The following is an 18,568-nucleotide window of genomic DNA, read 5'->3' as shown; positions in this document are numbered from 1 at the left end:
CTGTATGTACGTGTGGCTCGAAAAGCGACTGTTTCATTGTAATTGGTACCGTCAACCAGGAAATTTATGTAAACGAGTGTCTGCTGCCTACCCTGAAACAATACGATTGTTCCGGACTGTTTTGGCCTGTCATTACGAAAAAAGACCATGGAGTGGTATACTACCAACAACACCAGAATAAATCTAAATACTGGTCGCAGTGGTTCGTCTCCTACAAAAAATACCACCAACAGCGTTCAGGGTGCGCCCAAAGACAGGAACCATCTCAACACACCGGAATTCCACTCAATCGAGAGATATTATCAAGTGGAAATTGAAGCAACCGCGGCATTTCGAAAACGGTCTACAGCAAGTTATCTGAATATTTTTGCTGTATTTATTACTAATTGAAAGCAAAGGAAATTCGTTTTTTTATTAAAAAAAATATCAATTTACACACATTCTGCTTGGCAAATGATCTTCCGGATGAAGAATCTACCAGCTGCCCCGTAAACTTCGACGCAGAGAAAATGTCTATTGCCAATCAGCGAACGAACAACTCAAATTCTTCGCACAGCGAACAACTTTAATGAAATTCATACCTGGCAGCGCTATTCGGAGGAGCGGATCCGCCACTCCGTGGGTGTTTCAAAGTAGCATTGTACCGTACCATATTAGACAGCATCGCTTGCAGGCTTCCTGAACTGTGAACGGCTGTTAATAAATGCTTGCTGTAAACCAACGAAAAGATTTTAGCATTCGCTTCCCTAGCATGGGGTATCTCTACAAGTGTAAGGAACGGCACTGTGTACATACATGTGACATGTGCTGTGAAGGAGTGTTGGGAAAAATGCACCCACAACCGGCGGAATGGTGGCGTAAAGTGACACAGAGGGATATAAAATATTTATAGAAACCCTTTATGGGAATTGCTGTTCAGAAAGGTGGTTTGGTCGCGTAAATAGTCTAGTGATTGTCGAGGTGAGATAGTTACGCGATAGGTGCTAAAATATTGCACTGCGGCAATAACAGATCGTAGATCATGAGGCCGCTCTGCCGTTGAGATCATGTACGGGCCGTATGTCCCAGCGCGAGCAAAAATGCACTGCAACAAAGTTAAAATAGGCTGGATATATTGTATCATTCCTGGCAAGAAATAAATACGAAGGCTGCCCTGTCATTTACTCCTTCGATGATGCTTACGATCTCCTGACTTGCGCCAACACTTTTAAAAGGCATTGCGTTACATATTTTTCGCCGTAAATATACAATCAGCCCGCCCTGCTATTGCCGATGGAGAACCCGGTTCAATTTTGCACACATTTTGTCAACCGACAGGCGAACAAGTCTGCACGGCGGGCGGGCGCGCGGAACCAGTTATGCTCGCAGAGATCCTATAGGGGAGAACCGAATCCCACGTCGAATAAGGAAAAGTCACGCAGCTGAATTATGCGTTGTACAAGTTGCGAGATCTCCCGCCACTGGTATGTTTTTTGCTATTTGATTGGGTAAATTTGAGAGTTTCATAACGCCAGTCCTGATACAATTTCATCGACTAAAAGCGGCATTGAAATATAGTATCTTTTGACCCTTTTTAATAATAATACATGCGTGAAAAATGTACAATTATATTCACGTGAAGCGAAGCTTTGAGTCCGGCGAACATGTACGCTATAATTAAATCAGCCTCAACTAGAGTGTTGTAGAAACGACACATTTCAAAAAGTCGGACGAAAGTTTTACGTTTTTAAAAACGTCACATAATTCTGAAACTCACAAACCAACACAACAGTAGGAGATAGCAAACACCCACAGGCAAATAGAGCAAAATAGTCTGGAACAATGCAAGTATGACAGCATCTTACGAGTCTTGCCAAAATAATTCAACATTGTCCGTAAACTGTACCTCAATCGGTTGGGATAGGATTACGGGTTTGCCCGCATGCTTCAGTGCTTTAATATCGACATACAACCTGGTCCAGCCGCATGATCTCTTTCACCTGAACGCTTGATTGCGGGTGATGTTGTAACACAACGCGCGTTCATTTATTCCTCCACGCTTGATTTATTTTTCACCGACCCACCAGGAACAAGGAACGTGGAATGGAGAGCGGAAACGAAAGAGTATATGTATACAAGACGAAATAATACCTGCTTGTTGTGGGAATCCCTCCTGGCTGCTCAAAAGGATCGAGATGATAAACCAATCTCGTAATTATGTGCATTCGCACGATTCACGACAACGACGGCGCTGGTAAGGTGGAAGACGAAAAGTAAATTTGCACTACAAATTAGCACAAATCAGGCATACTACAAACGGTACACGGTATGTGGGATTTTGTTTGAAAATATGCGCGAAAATAATAACATGAAATGAAAAGTAACACTAAAATGTCAATAAATTAATAGAAGATACATGAGCACATAAGGTGATCATATAATTTCGTCGTGTTTTTTATTGTTTCTACCACTATACAAACATGCCTAAAATTTACAAACAATAATAAACTATTTAGTCTGCAGATCTGCACACAAGTAGACCCAAAGGAATGCGGTGCATCAGCCGTTATACTTCTCCGCATTGCGATATGACTTTGTGAATAGTGCTATCGTGTGTATTCGAATACAGATCATGCAGTCGTACCTCGATTACGTTATCTTCACAATACACCCTAACCGTTAACAATGCCTTTCATATTATTACGGGAAGCTTTGTTCCGTCCGGAATTGTTCCGTTAAAACATAACTGTTGAATCCTATCAGTGCAACATTACGTATATGGTGAAACTGGATAGTGTGAACTTCTGTTTCATCGATATACATTTTATGAGCGGTCTAATTTTGTAAACGCAAAAATCTACAACAGCAGTATACTGCCCATATAAGCATAAGAGTCCCATATGGATTTTTGTCGAAAATGAGATATCTGTTGGACTGTATTCTGTATCACCACTGAATCATAATGCACAAATCAGTTTACCAGGTTTGTTCAGAAAATATCGAAAAAAAATACCAAAACATGGTTGTCCCATCCATAAGGCTCAATGAAAAATGTAAATGTTGAACAGCGTTTTTCTTGGCTTGCTGTTTTTCAATATGGGACTCTTATGCATATATGGGCAGTATACTGCCGTTATAAGCATATTTGTCCCATGTTCTATGGGATTCCCTATATATATGGGACAATTATGCGTAGAACGGCAGTATAGTGACGCTGTAAGAAAATCTCAGTGACGGTACCGAGTACCGTAACAGCACTTGTTCACATTTGGCTGATGACTTCATATATGTTAATACTGGGTTGGTGCGACTGTTGTTTTTTCGATAGCTTTGCTGGCTTATAGCGCGGTATAGTGGCCCGGAATGTGAATTTAGCAGGAATTTTAACATTTTGCTGAAACTAAGTAACTTATACTAACAATATGTATAGAAGAGTTTTTGTACTTTGCAAGGCCCTTCTTTTCGTTTAAATAGCAGCTAGGGTGGTTCTAAGTTTAACAACATCTAAAATCGAACTTTTTAAGCATTCTAAATAGAGCCATATAACCTTCAACGAAGTTGTAGAACGATTTATTTTAGAAAAGATTGCTGAAGCTTCATCTGTCATACTTTTCATTTCACAAGAAATTTAAAATAAAGGTTCAGCGCATTCCTTAAAAAACAGCATATAACTTTTGGATTCTTTACACTTTCAGTACCTTTGAACAAAAAAGATATTTTTAGGGCGCATAATTTGTTGATTTTAATAAAATTAGAACCACTCTAACTGATGTTTGAACAAAAAGAAGGGACTCACAAGCTACGAAAACTTTTCCCAAGTCCTTATAATGTTAAGGACAAGTTCTTTCAGTTTTGGTCAAATATACATCAAACTGTTTATTATCTCTGAATACTGAATATTGTGCTAAAGTTACAAACAAAATATTTTGCATGTGCTTTACCTATTTGCTGCTACTATGAACTTCCACTAGGCCCCTTTCAGTATCTTGAAATATGCTAAAGTTAGAAAAACTTTGATTCTTCTACAGTAGAAGAAACTGGGTTAAAGTCGCTTATAAAATTATTTCATCTTGCAAACAAGCTAGCTGAACTATCGTTTTTGGTTGCGTTATCAGGCTATGTTATATTATGAGTTTTTCTTTTTCTGGGGAAGGTAGGGGGTGTCGCAAATACATATGCGGTCAATACAATAAACACAAGTATTCGGTTCCGTATGGAAATAGTCCAAATTGCTGGTTCGACATTAACCGTTATGCGTCCATAAAAAAACATCTTTACCAGGCCAACGAGGGTACCCGGGTACCCACAAATTGAAATACTCATAACTATGGCTTCCTTTAACCGATTTGGACACTTTTAGATGTTTTGATTTCAGGAACTCGTCCACTTTTTGATTTTGTAAAATTGAACCGGATGAATGGTTCTGGTTCTTGGTAATCCAGATTTTCCGGAGTAATGTTCCAGTACTAGGGTATAATTTGTACATTTTTTACATTGTGCTAGCAAGATGAGTATCAAAACTCCTCAAATTGTATCGGAAGTCTGTTATTTGTTGTTACGGGACCCTATGGCAGTTTGAAAATGAAATTGGAATGGAATGGCCACTCACGGCCTCACGGGAACCTGCTTCAGAATGTCCGTTTCAGAGTCAAATCACCAAATGGTTCCAAAGCCATGAGATATAGCCTACTGATGCAACTTCAAGAATGTTGATACCCATATTGCTGGTATTCCATTGAAATTCACAAATAGTATCCCAGCTCTGGAATATGCTTCCGGAAATCCGGATTCCCGGGAACCGAATGAAGTAACCCGATTCGTTTCTACCAAGTCTTAAAGTGGATGAGTTCCCGAATCCAAAAAGTATCAAAATCGGTTGGAAATTACCTTAGTTATTGGTATTTCAGTTTTGTGGGTACCCGGGTACCCACGTCGGCCTGTTACGTAGTAAAAAAAATCAGGAGCCCCTCCTCACTTCCCCCTTACTATATCAACAATATTATTAACCCAAAAGCTTGACTTAGTGAAGTTCTAAGATGTCACAAAGTTTCAATTTCCAGCTATGGATAAAACATTAAGTACTAAATAGTGCTGTCATTATATTTGCACCAATCTCGTTGGAAATACCCTCAGGTTTTTTACGCGGAGGATACAGGCCGCGTAACTGAAAACCGCGTAAATTTCAAAATCCGCGTGAGTTTCAAAATCCGCGTAATTGAAAACCGCGTAAATTTCAAAATCTTCGTAAATGAAAACCGCGTAAATTTCAAAATCCGCGTAAATTAAGACCGCGAAAATTTTCTGATTATTTAGTTTAAATTTTTCTTAAGGTGCAAAATTTAAAAAATAACAAAATTTCTATTTTTGCATATTTTTGATCTATAAGATAAGAAACCTGTTTTAATCCACCTAGCGGTGCAATTGTGCCTTTCTCTATCATGAACAAGAGAATGTTTGAGTTGTTTATATTCATTAAAAAAATTTATCATATCACATTTTTATTATACACGACATGACAACTATATACAAGAAAAGAAATCATTATTCGAGTTCTAAAATTTTGTAGAAGAAAAAACAGCCACGGTAATATTAAATTGAAAATAGGTGCGAAATCGGCAGTCCCAAAAAGTCGATCTTTATAAAAAAAATTTCGAGATAACATAAAATCTCGACTTTTCATGCATTTTAAAGAAGTTTAACATCAAAAATACGAATTCGATTTCTGAAATTTCATGGGGTCCCCCCCCTTTAAAAAAAATTAAGTTTCGGCTTATATGGGAATTTTATATGTGACCGCACGGTTTTGTCTATATTTCCGGAACCATATAAGCGATCCGTACACAATTTTATAGACATCTGTGGGGATACTATAGCTATCATTTGGGACTAAGTTTGTGAAACTCGGTCCAACCATTTCCGGGAAACTTATGTGAGTTCGTTAATTTTGAAAGATGGCCGCTTTTCCTGGGCACTTCCGGAACCGTCTATGGTGGTCGATGTAGTCAACGAAAGTTTGGTTGGCCGTCGGTGATCTAGAACTGCAAATTTTTATTGTTTGAGAGACATTTTAGCGAAATTTTTGCCTTTTCTGCTTTCATCGGAGTATCGGTTTGAATCGCAATTCGTTATGTGATCGCACGCCACAACTCGTAACTCCGGAACCGGAAGTCGAATCGGGATTAAATTTAATAGCCATTTACGGGGGCGCAACACCTTTTATTTGAGACTAAGTTTGGTTGAATCGGTTTAGCCGTCTCCGAGAAACCGACGTGACTGTTATTCTGAATTTAGATACTTTCGCCGGGGCTTCCGGAACCGATGATAGTGGCCAATGTGGCCAAAGAGAATTGAATGGCTGTTAGGGACCTAATACTGCAATCGAATTAGTTTTAAAATTATTAAAATCGACCTTCTCTGCGTGATCGTATTCATCACCCTGTAATTCCGGAACCGGAAGTCGGATCCATTAAAAATTCAATAGCAGCCCATGGAAACGTTGTACCTTTCATTTGAGACTAAGTTTGTCAAAATCGGTTCTGCCATCTCTGAGAAAAATGAGTGACATTTTTGGTCACATACACACACAGACGCGCATACATACGCTCACATACATACATACGCACAGATATTTGCCGAACTTGACGAACTGAATCGAATGGTATGTCACTCGGCCCTCCGGGCCTGCGTTGAAAAATCGGTTTTCAGAGCAATTGCAATACCTTTCTATTGAGAAAGACAAAAACATGCTCAAGAAAGCATTTATTCGAATTCAACTTGGTTCGTCTGCTAGAGCCCATCAAACTATCAACTCTCAATTTTAATAAGAAGCTGAGAAAAGGGGGCAAATAGCTGATAAAATCGAGGGCAGACAAGATCGGGGGCTGATAAAATCGGGAGCTGATAAAATCGGGTCTTCACTGCATTAATGTTTGTGGTACAGCGTACAAAATGAAGATGATTCAAAATTATGCGGCAATCGAATTATGCATTTAATGAAGAATTTAATCGACGAATCATTTTGAATCTTGAATAAGGAAGAAACGTGGACAACCGTACCAACCGTTTCAATTTGATGGGGGTGTGATAAATCGTAGGGCGTGACTTGGCTAAGAGGTTTAATGTCACTCCTTTGTTCCTAGGTTCCTGGGAAGGGACAGAGGTATTTAGCCCTGTCCTGTCTCATAAGTCTAGATTATAGCGCGTTTGAACATAAAACACGCTATTCTGACAGCAAACCCACGACGATAACGTGATGAGAAATCACGAAAATTGCGAATAAGCTCTTGAAAGCATGAACATAGATAAACTATCGGCTGTGTAGCACCCAAATCGTGAACCAGAATCACAAGAAAAACTAAACGTGTCCAGGGAACAACCACAGTAACTCAACCAACCAACCTGTTTTCTCAAATCAGATTTCGTACCACCATGCCTCGAAAGTTGTATGATTCCAAGAATGTTGACACATTTACTGGATTGAAGCAACATTTTCGGAGACTTCGGGAACCGTCGTATGATTAGTTGCACTTTATACCCACAAGTTGTTGAACCGTAGACCTAAAAATCTAAGCAATTTTCACCAATTTTATTGTTTCACTTATGTTGATATAAAAAACCAAATAACCAATACGCATGCAAAATGCGTCTGAATAAGTATTTATGTCGTTTTAAATGCTATTTAAATTCAACCAATACTTGCACCCAAAGCAAAAATCTCTTGCAAGGGACCATTCATAAATTACGTAACTCAAAAATTGTCCAAAACTGACTCCCTCCTCCCCCAATGTAACAAATTTTCACAATTTTTTTTACCCCTCTCTCCCCTGTTACGTAACAAATTCGTTAAAAAAATTTCTCCAGTAAAAACATGTTACGTAACATTCTAGCTTACTCCCCCTCCCCTATATGTTACAACATGTCACATTTTAAAATACCTCCTCCCCCTTAAAAGCGTAACATAATTTATGAATGGTCCCTGTAGTCACATATGGTCACCGATACACATATAGCGCTAATATACTGGCGAAATTCATTTTTTCTGTTTCTTGCATTACATGCAAGGAAGCTTCTTGCAATTTTTGCACATTACCAGAACGCTTGCAATTTTCGCTCGTATTTATTGCATTATTGTAAGCTATTCTTACCGGGTACGTTTTGGGTCGGTAATTTGAACTTATATTTGGACCATACCCGAGAAATCGTTTGCTAACATTCGCCGAAATCTACAAACAGATTCGAATCGTTCCTATAACATATACCTACGGAACTTTGAAAAATAACTATTCGAAAATCGATACGAAAGTAGGGAGATTAAATAACAGAATAGTGTAACACCCTGCCTGCTGACTCCAAAAACACACCCACAACCTATTTCGTAAATCCCGAATCGTTCGACAACAAAGACCAAAAATACTATTCTCCGTTTACATCCCCAAAATTACGTGATCAAAATGTTCTTCAAAATTGATTTCCATTACTTTCCATCTCAAGATTTGCAAAATCCATTCAACGGTGTATACCGGTCAAATCACGACTGACCGATTTTCGACGCTAATGGTCCGTGGGGACCACCGCTCAAGGATCGCTTGCCATCACAGTACAGAGCAACAATCACGATATATACTATAACGATGGAATGCTCTTTCCTGCTGTTTAAGCATGGCTTAGACGAATTGGAAGCACTCGAGTTAACCTTTCTAGTGATCAGAGAAAGGCGTTGCAAACACGAGCTATTGATGCCTCAAACTTTTTTTATTTATTTCGTATTAATTTGGATTTTCCATTCAAATATTCCCGATAATTTCACGTATTAGAGTTTGAAAGTATTTTGTATTGACTGTTTTGACCTTAGAAAGATCTCATCACATTACTAGACGAATGTGATCGAAATTTTGTTTTAATTTAGGCAACAAACCTCGGCCAATTGGAGGCCGCTATACTGCCGAACGGTACCCCACGGAAAGAAGAAAAAGACCAATCAATAACTCGGGAAAGTGGAAAATTATGTCATACCGCACTGATCTATCACAGCGCAACATAATTTTGCATGGCACGACGATGACGACGACGGTTAGTGGGCATTGCTTTTGTTGTCGATTCACTCGAACGATGACGTAAAACGACCATAAACGATTTTCATTTTTCGTTATACCGCATACTTATGTAGAAATTGGCTGGGCGACTCTTTCCGTGGACCTTGAAGTTTTAAGTAAAAAATCCCCCCAAACTCTGCCCATAAAAAACTTTCGCAAATGCCGTATCAAATAAATGTTTTGGAATAAAAATGTCGTCCTAGTTTTAATTTAATTCAATTCAATTCCTACTTTCAAGAAAATCTTAAATTTTTCTTGTATTGGCAAATTAAAACCAAGTCAAATAATTTATTATATTTAATACAGTTCAAATGGGAGTCTAATCGACACATAGGCACGATGGTATACTCACTACTTACAGATGTATGTGTGTAATAATTGTTTCATTGCAATTAAATGAATCGTACGTTACTTAATCGTTACTGTAAGGTCTATCATCTAGTCTCTTTACATATAATTATTTCAAGCTTGTAACCACACAATAGGCAACCTATACAAAATAACTGGTTCTATTAAAGTACATAGATTTCCTCTCCTAATATTCCTACGGTGGGTATAAGTAACCCAATCGAAGAAACTGGCAAGCCAAAATTATATCTTTCATTACGCGAATGCCACTTGCACGCCCTTGGTATAAAATACCTACCTAGTGATGAGCCTCTTTTCACAATTCCCTATGGCCTAAAGTACCTATTAAAAACTGGAAGTTAGAGCAAGATGAAAATAGGAACACTCGATGCGAAGGTTTGCTACGCATAAAAATGAGGCGAAATTCTTAACACTGATTGATTGGTGACTTTGCAATTATCAAACTGGTGAGTACCCTGCACAATACTCCTTTAAAATAGGTGAAACACCCTACATCAATAGTCAAAACATCTGGTACAGCGAAAAATGAACAATGAGCTCCGAACTCCGGTCTAGAATCGCGCTATACTTCACTGCTATAAGCACATTTGGCTGCACCGAACAGCAAGCCATGCAGAAACAACCGATCGGGCACAACCCCAGACTCTCGGGCTTTGGCACAAAACGACCAAATTGCAGTCTCGGTTAGTTTTTGTTTCAATTTTAATCGGAATGGAATTAAGTCGTCCCAGTGCGCCACCATCGGCTGCCGCAGTAGTTGCGGTGCGGGTATTGGATCGATGTATTAGCCATAAATCTCCTCCTCACGATTATCCCATGTTATCCCCGTTAAATGTTCCATTCAATCTTTTCACCTTTGGGAATTGTAAGTGGCGAAATAGTGGTACAGCTCCAATGGTGCAGGTCGGTTTACATTTGATTGTTGTTTATAGGTGTTCCGTTTCTCTTGATCCGGCCGATTAGCGTTGCACAATGTATTAGTACCGAGTGCATTTTTCTCTTCTGTTGCAACACTACAAGAATGTTAGATTGCCATTCGGGGAACTCAACCGAAAGTTCGTTAACAGCTTATGCTAATCTAGTGCAATTTTCCTTTTTTTTCAGGGCATGCCAGAGCAATGGGCGCTTATGCTGAAGAACTCCAACATTAGCAAACAGGAACAGAAGAAAAATCCTCAGGCAGTGCTTGATGTGCTCAACTGGTTCGACAATAGCAGCAAACAACGACCCAGCTCCAAGTATATGACCCATGGTCTGCATACCACAACGCACTCTGGTAAGTGATTGGACTACATAACTCTTACTGAAGTTTTTTATTCCCTGTTTCCTATATCCTAAATCAACCTCCCATGGATCTTCTTCGTCACGTTTTATTGTCAGTAAAAATAGTAAGAGATTTGTGTCCAAAGATATCCGTTTCGCAGTGGCTCCTGGGTCTTTAAGAAGTTACTGTAGAGTTTATTACCTTTTATATTATTTGAGAAATAAAACTGAAATCGTACAGTAAACGGATCACATCCAAACATAAAGGGTAGGTCGATAAATTGCGACACATTAGATTGGATGAATTGGTAAATCGACTATAATTATCGAAATGAAACCAACATTTTACACTAGTACAATATATGAACTTATTTCAGTTTTCAAACACCAGTTAAATTTTAGAATGAGTTTAAGTTATTTGCTCGACATTTGCGCTTGACGCCTGTAGAGTCGATTCTGATACATTTTTCGAAGTTTTTCCCACTTCCGTAGCATTTCGTTGTCGTGCTTCCCTTGTCCCCAAGTAACTATGAGTATTAAGCCATTGCACAATATTGGCCATACATTTGCACTAATGTTGTATTGAAACTCCATTATAGCATTAACAATTCATTAAAGCTCAATATTAGCATCATTAATGCATAAATGCATTTAGTATTATTTCTTACTCTGTATACGTATATAAAGCTGATATTAGGCGTGCAAGCTTCAAGGATCGTTAAAGCATGTACACTTTACATGTGCATTAGGGCATTGCAAAAAATTTTTTTTTTGAATTCTCAAAGGCCCCCCATATTGTGACAAATGTCAAAGTAAGCTCAGAGGCCAAATTTCACATCATTTGGACAATTCTAGACCCCCGCCCACTTCGCTTGAAATTTTTGAAATCGGTGCTATGGGAAAATGTGGAGGAAAAATATATTAAATCCTATGACTTTTGAAGTAGCAATCAGAAAATTACAATTTTTACCTCTTTTTAAAGGAAATAACCTTATTATTGGAATTGAGATATTCCTGTTTCTATAAAAATACGGGAAAGTGGGGTACTGGGGCAATTTGACCCTAAAATCCCTTATTTTTTTGGATTTTTCTGCTCCGTTGTGCAAACCATACATATTTTGCAGTTTTTCTAATGTCAAAAAATTTCAGAAATCGAACGGAACCTTTTAGACCTTTGTTCGAATACGAGAAGTTGGGGTTATAGGGCCTTTTGTCATTTATATTAAATTTTATCATTTTCTCGTACATATATCTCTATTATTCTTCATTCAATTTTCATAAATTGTACCTTGTTGAACGTGAAAAATACAGGAACAAAATAAAAATAGATTCGTTGCCGGTAAAATTCAGAAACATCAAATTATCTGACATATAGTCTCGATTTCACATTTTTATCCTAAAATCGCACATATTAACTCCATTTAGCAACAAAATTCTTATTTAATTTACTACTTATAGTGAAAAATGCGCTTAGGAATCACATGAGAAAAGCTTCATACCTGGACAAATAGGTGAAGTTGAGGTATTAGGACATTTAATGAAAAAAATGTGGTTTGTAGAGTTAATGTCAAAAATTTTTATGCTTTTGAATTTTAACCCAAACGAATCTATTTTTGTTGTATTTTTAAGAATTTTCCGCGTTCAACAAGGTACAATTTATTAAAATTGAATTAAGAGTAATAGAGATATATGCACGAGAAAATGATAAAATTTAATATGAATGACAAAAGGCCTTATAACCCCAACTTCTCGTATTCGAACAATGGTCTAAAAGGTTCCGTTCGATTACTGAGATTTTTTCACATTAGAAAAACTGCAAAATATGTATGGTTTGCACCATGGAGTAGAAAAATTTAAAAAATGAGGGATTTCGGGGCCAAAATGACCCAGTATCCCACTTTTCCGTATTTTTCTAGGAACAGGAATATCTTCATTCTAATACTAAGGTTATTTCCTTTAAAAAGAGGTATAAATTGTAATTTTCTGATTGCTATTTCAAAAGTTATAGCATTTAATATATTTTTTCTCCACATTTTCCCATAGCACCAATTTCAAAAATTTCAAGCGAAGTGGGCGGGGTCTAGAATTGTCCAAATGATGTGAAATTTGGCCTCTGAGCTTACTTTGACATTTGTCACAATATGAGAGGGGGGGGCCTTTGAGAATTCAAAAAAAAAAATTTCTGCGATGCCCTAATGTGCATTTAGTGCCACTATATAGCAAATATAAAACCGATATATAATGCTATTATAATGTTGTGGGTTTATTCGTTTTGCAACTCCTCTTGAAGATTATATTCAGCATATTTCATTTGCGCACTTGTCGTGAGGGACGAGGCGAGGTATCTCTGTTCGAGACTTGCAAAAGTAAATTTACATAAAACATTATCCATATCGTGTGAGAACGAAATTCCGATAAGGTTATTCAGTATTCACTGCAATGCATTCGAAAGGAGTCAATTATTGTCCCAAACAGTATTTTTATATTTTTCTTTTTTGTTCATCATACCAAAAAGAAACCATAAAAAATCGTTGCAGAACCACACAGCAGAAAATGACAGCCAACTCAAGCTTTCTAGTAGCATGACATTTGTACATTGGTGCTATATAATAGCATTAGTACCGCACAAACTCTGCACAGTAATAGCACTATATTTCGCCTTTTCTGGCATTATATCAGGACATATGGCTTAGCGGCTCTTTAAGACTGCCTTATCTGTAGATCTAATGCAGATATTAGGCTACGTTATAATGCTTAATGGTTACTATCCTTTGGTCATCCCAATCCCGAACTTCAATAGGTCTAAATCGAACGAGGCCCTTGGTGGGTAAAAAACATTTGACACAAAATCCACAGAATTAGCTGCATGCATATTGCACATATGTTTGAACCGGTTGTTTCGAAAACGGCAAAAGAAGTTTTGTAAATCACACCATTTATGGCACATTTGGTCATAAGTGCATATGGGCTGCAAATTCAGGTACTTCGAAGTGAGTTTCGACAGCTTCTTCCGTTTGAAACTATCATCCAGGGCAAACTCCAAAGAAACGTCCTTGCCTGTGTAATATTCCTGAGTTTGAGCTTGTGCGACCACCCCTGGCTGCTACTCCGTTATGGATCGGAACTAGCTGAAGTTGCACAGGGAATCAGTAGATAATTATGCTTGGGAGTAGCGAAACATCTTTCAATGTGCAACTCCTGGTAATCCTAAAGCGTTTTTGATTAATACCAGGGCCGGCCAGGCCCGATCATCGTAGATCGCGGAAAGAAAGGGAAGGAATGGTTAGTCCGATACTTGCTTTTGCTAGAGGCCCTATATACTAGTGCGCGCTCCACAAGTATCACGGGAGGAGGATATTTTTGTTAGTAAAAGTATATAAGTTGGATCTACTCCTTCTTTACCGACGTCAGAGAGGTGATTCCACTACCTGGACTAGATATCGATCCACCAATTATTTTGTGGACCGGGCACCAACGGCCTTACTTCCCTTCCGAAGGAAGACGTGACGACAGGTTTTTTCACCTCAGAAAAATCTCAACGACCTCGGCTGGAATTGAACCCAGGCCAACTGGAAAGAGTGGCGGTCACGCTTACCACTCAACCACCGGCGCCGTCACGTCCTTGCCTGTGGGATATTCCTGACTAGAAACTGCCTAAAATCCGCTTTGATGTAGGTCTCATCATCAATGACCGGTATTTCGTTCTGCTGAAGTTCGCCCCGATTTGAGAAGTTGTGCCCTTGTACGTTTTCAATCCGGATCATTTCTTGCCACTCTGGAAAAAACTTTGCGAAACATCAAGTTTTTGGTCGACATCAACATCAAGTCCCGCGTCGAAATATTGGGATGCTGCTTGAAATGAGGAAGCATTCTCTCGTTTTCTTTTGCGCGTTGTTTCCGGTTTTCATCCAGCTTGCGGTCTATTATCGTTCGTTCCGGGATCTTTTGGAGGACCGCGATGCAACAACCCAAGATTTTGCTCGTGGGTGAACAAAATCATTTCGCGAATGGTTTGCTCATGTTTGCCCATTTCTACCGGAATCTCACTGACAACTACACAACTGAGTGGATGTAAACAGTACACTCTAAAGAAAAAATGGACAAAATTTGGTAAATTTCAGTCAAATATGAGAAAAGTTACACAAGATTGAAAGTGTCGCAATAATAACCGATTCACCCCTTACTTTAAGGACGAATGCCTGCCATTGATATTCAGTTCTTTTAAATTCGAAGGACGATTTTCAACAATAATTTTTTAATTATGCTTACCTTAGTGTTCAGTTGGAATTTATAAATTTATATACTTTTTAGAAATTTCGTCCCCAGTTAACGCAATCAATTTCCGTCGGCAACTTCTTCTGGCAGTAAAGTTCATTAGATCTCATTCAAACTGGTCGACTCACCGTTGTCGTTTAACTTCTCCTTATACTTTCCGAATCCGTTCGTTCATCGGATAATCTGATTACATACCCACTCTCTAGAACATTGTAGCCGCCCATGGTACACCAGCATCATTATTCATTGTGCAGATGCCTTCTCCAGGCTCCGTAATAGTTCACAAAATGTTGGTTGCAAATTCATCAAATAAATTTGGAAAATGCGGTTTAATCTGTTATGTGAGAATCCTGGTGCAACAAAATTTGAGTTACATTTGTTTTTTTTTTCAATTCGTTTATTTGCCAAAATTACGGGTATCCCACAAATCATACTAGCACCCACATCACATGATCTGGTACTTTTGCAATCCGCTATCTGTTTGCAATCTCAAGTGACATTTGCAAACTACAGTAGAACTGGATGTCTTATATCCGTTGTAGTATCGTGGGTTATACCATGTTCACATTACAGAGTTAAAACATGTTATAATAATTAGCAACAAGAAAAAAATTATCAAGATAGAGTTAAAACACGTTTTGACTCGTAGTGTGAACGTACACCCAAAACGCGAGCCGTATGAATTACATGCGAATAAGCAAGATTCTGATGAGAATTTTGCATTGTAACTGGTATAATGCATAGAAAGCGATATTGGTCCGGGACAAAAATGCATTAAATGGCGATCACACCACAGAAACTTACACAAACCCACAGTTGGGAATATATTAGTGAATTTAACGATATCGGAGTGTTAGTATTGAAATGACTCCTCACTAATACACATGTAAAGGGCATCTCCACTCGGATACTTGTGCGCTCTGAAAATACTAATACACGCTCAAGGACCTGTTCCATTTCGCCTTTCTACTGATCACATGCTGCATATTGGAGAGAACAGTTTATAGCATCATCAAATTGATGGGGTGTGGGTGATGATTATGTGTTGATTTTATATTGAGCTTTCGGTGTTCTCTCAACCCTAAATTTACCAGCGATATGCGAGTTCTAGCCACTTGTTAGGTTCATAAATGTTAGTAATGAATAATGATTATTTAAGCGCACTATACGCAGGAGAATGTTACCTATATGGGAACATTGGGATAACAAATTTCAACATTTGTCTGATAGAAGCCGTCCGCCAATCATTTCTGACATTTCTCATATCAACAGTACTTTCAGGTGATATCATATCAATATTTCGCAGTAAAAGTATTTAAGTTTATAGTATCATAAACTAGGGCAGTGATGACATGGTTTTGCACTTTTGTGCAGCAGTGGCAGTTACTCATTTCAGTTTGGATTATTTCCCGAACATGCGAATCCAGCGCACAAGGTAACTGTCATCCCTATCTCTACATACAGAGTTTGACAATTAGGTTTTACATCAACCGACATAACCCCACAAAATAAGCCGGATGAACTTTGTTTGACAATTCTCGGTGGTTTGTTTACATGGGAGTTACATGAGTTCGAATGTAACAGATGAGCACCCGTTGCACTCGCACTCACGCAATTGACAAAGTAAACAAACCACCGAGAATTGTCAAACATGAACTTCATTCATCATAAGTTCATTCGTGTCGTCATCTTGTAGAACTCAATATTGCTTGTGGCAGTAAAAACTGGATTCTAACCACACTGCGCACTTACTATTCTTCTATTGAATTCTTCTCATAGACTGGTTAGCTCGATTGGTCTGTCCATGAAAATACCATCTCTATCACTTGAAATACATGTGATTTGACAGCTCGCAGTTTTCAGTAGCAGTTTGATCACTCGCACTTCGAAAGTGCGGAGTCCAGGTTGGTGGGAAGTGCGCAATAGATAACATCGTTTTTCAACCGATCAATGGCGGTCAATTTGACAACGTCAAAATCGCTTGAAATGTCATCAACAACATTGTTTTCTATAGCTGTATGCAATAGAAAACAATGCACACTTTCTCTAATTTGATCGAAACTTAAGTGCTTCTCATTTTTATTAAGACAAATTTCGTTAATTTTGTTACAAACAAAGTTTTTTATGTTGACTACGCCAATATGACGCCATCCTCTTGAGCGCACATCATTGCCCTGGTCAACGATCATCGCGTATCAATCTGAGCACAAATAATTTTTTTCCACTCTTCTCTGAAGCATAGAATGAAAGAGCGATGATTTTACGGCAAAAGCCATTCGCTATGGGAAAATAACGCGTATATCACACACTCTCGTAAACGTAAACTGTTCACGCGTTTAGTGTGGTTGGAATTGAGCTGTTCGCAGACAAAAAAGCGTAACTGTGTATGAAGACAGAAGTTCTTACAAACACCACAGAGGTATTCATGTATAGAATGCACCACTCAGACTCAGCAAGCAAAACCAACTAATACTTTTACGTGCGGGCAGATAATACGGTAGCGTGTATTCTCAATCAATTTATTTCATCATGAATGAAGCTGTGTTGGTATAATGCAGTAACTATGCTTGGTCTACAATGCGAAGAAAGCATGATTCTAATTCGGAATATGCACGAAAGGATGTAATGCCTTTTTTGCATTGGGAAATTGTTTTGGGTGTAGTGTTACAAATGTATTTTTGTTACAAAAATTAAAATAGTAAAAAAAATATGTTTTTAAAGCAATGAAGACCCATTGCTAAAGAGTGTTACGATAGAAAAAATTGTCAAAGAATGATGTGTCAAACTTCCATTAAAAATCAAATCATGTTTCTTTTGTAAGTTCAATTGATACATGATAGGGGAACATGGGGAGACTTGACCAAGCGCGAGATTCAACAATTATCAATAACGTGTTCTATTTGTTATTCTGTGATACCTACTGTGAATGTTAATCATGTCACAAAAAAATCCCCCTAAACACCAGCCTAATATAGTCGTTATAATACTATTATAACATATTATATCAGTTAATGGCTGATTTCGTGATGTGTGAACCTGCGATGTAATCAGTACAATTAATCCCAAAAAGAAAGTGCATTAAAAAAAATCTAACTTTATGAAATACAAACCTTTTATATTTTTTACTGGTGCTAAAGACATCGACAATATGGAAAAAAATCATTACAGTATATTTTATGCCATTATTTTTTGTTCTGATATTTCAAAATCCTCTTGGTCAAGTCTCCCAACGCCTTGGTCAAGTGATCCCACGATGGGGAGATTTGACCAGGAAAAACGATCTCAAAAAAACTTTCATAACTTTTCAAAAACTAAATTAACAAATCTAAAAAATTCATGAATGCGTACCATACTTCTGCACATTACATTTCAACGAGTTTTGAATGATTGAAAACTTTTTTAGAGATTTACGTAGGTTTAACTGAAAACCTGGTCAAGTCTCGCCATGTTCCTCTAAAGAAAAAATATTTACTCACGCTTTCTTTCTAATCAATGCAAATTACCGGGCCTTTCGTCTGAATCCTTCTATCAAGCTTTGCACAGCCTCCTTTGTGGCGTTCCTGCCAGTTTGCCTTGCTTTCATGTCCTTG

At 38.1% G+C, this 18,568-nt stretch overlaps 1 protein-coding gene across 5 annotated transcripts in view; it reads left to right on the top strand.

The window, feature by feature from the left end:
- LOC131684379 (serine/threonine-protein kinase Pak-like) overlaps positions 1 to 18,568 on the top strand; it is a 182,810-nt gene that overhangs the window by 131,433 nt on the left and 32,809 nt on the right. For all 5 annotated transcript variants that reach the window (XM_058967221.1, XM_058967218.1, XM_058967219.1 and 2 more), the window contains one exon: positions 10,545 to 10,716. In XM_058967221.1, the coding sequence (XP_058823204.1) occupies positions 10,545 to 10,716 (172 nt within the window). The remainder of the gene's footprint in view (positions 1 to 10,544; positions 10,717 to 18,568) is intronic.

Source organism: Topomyia yanbarensis, chromosome 2 (assembly GCF_030247195.1).
Source record: "Topomyia yanbarensis strain Yona2022 chromosome 2, ASM3024719v1, whole genome shotgun sequence".
Lineage (NCBI taxonomy): Eukaryota > Metazoa > Arthropoda > Insecta > Diptera > Culicidae > Topomyia > Topomyia yanbarensis.
This window is presented reverse-complemented; position numbering and strand designations above follow the sequence as displayed.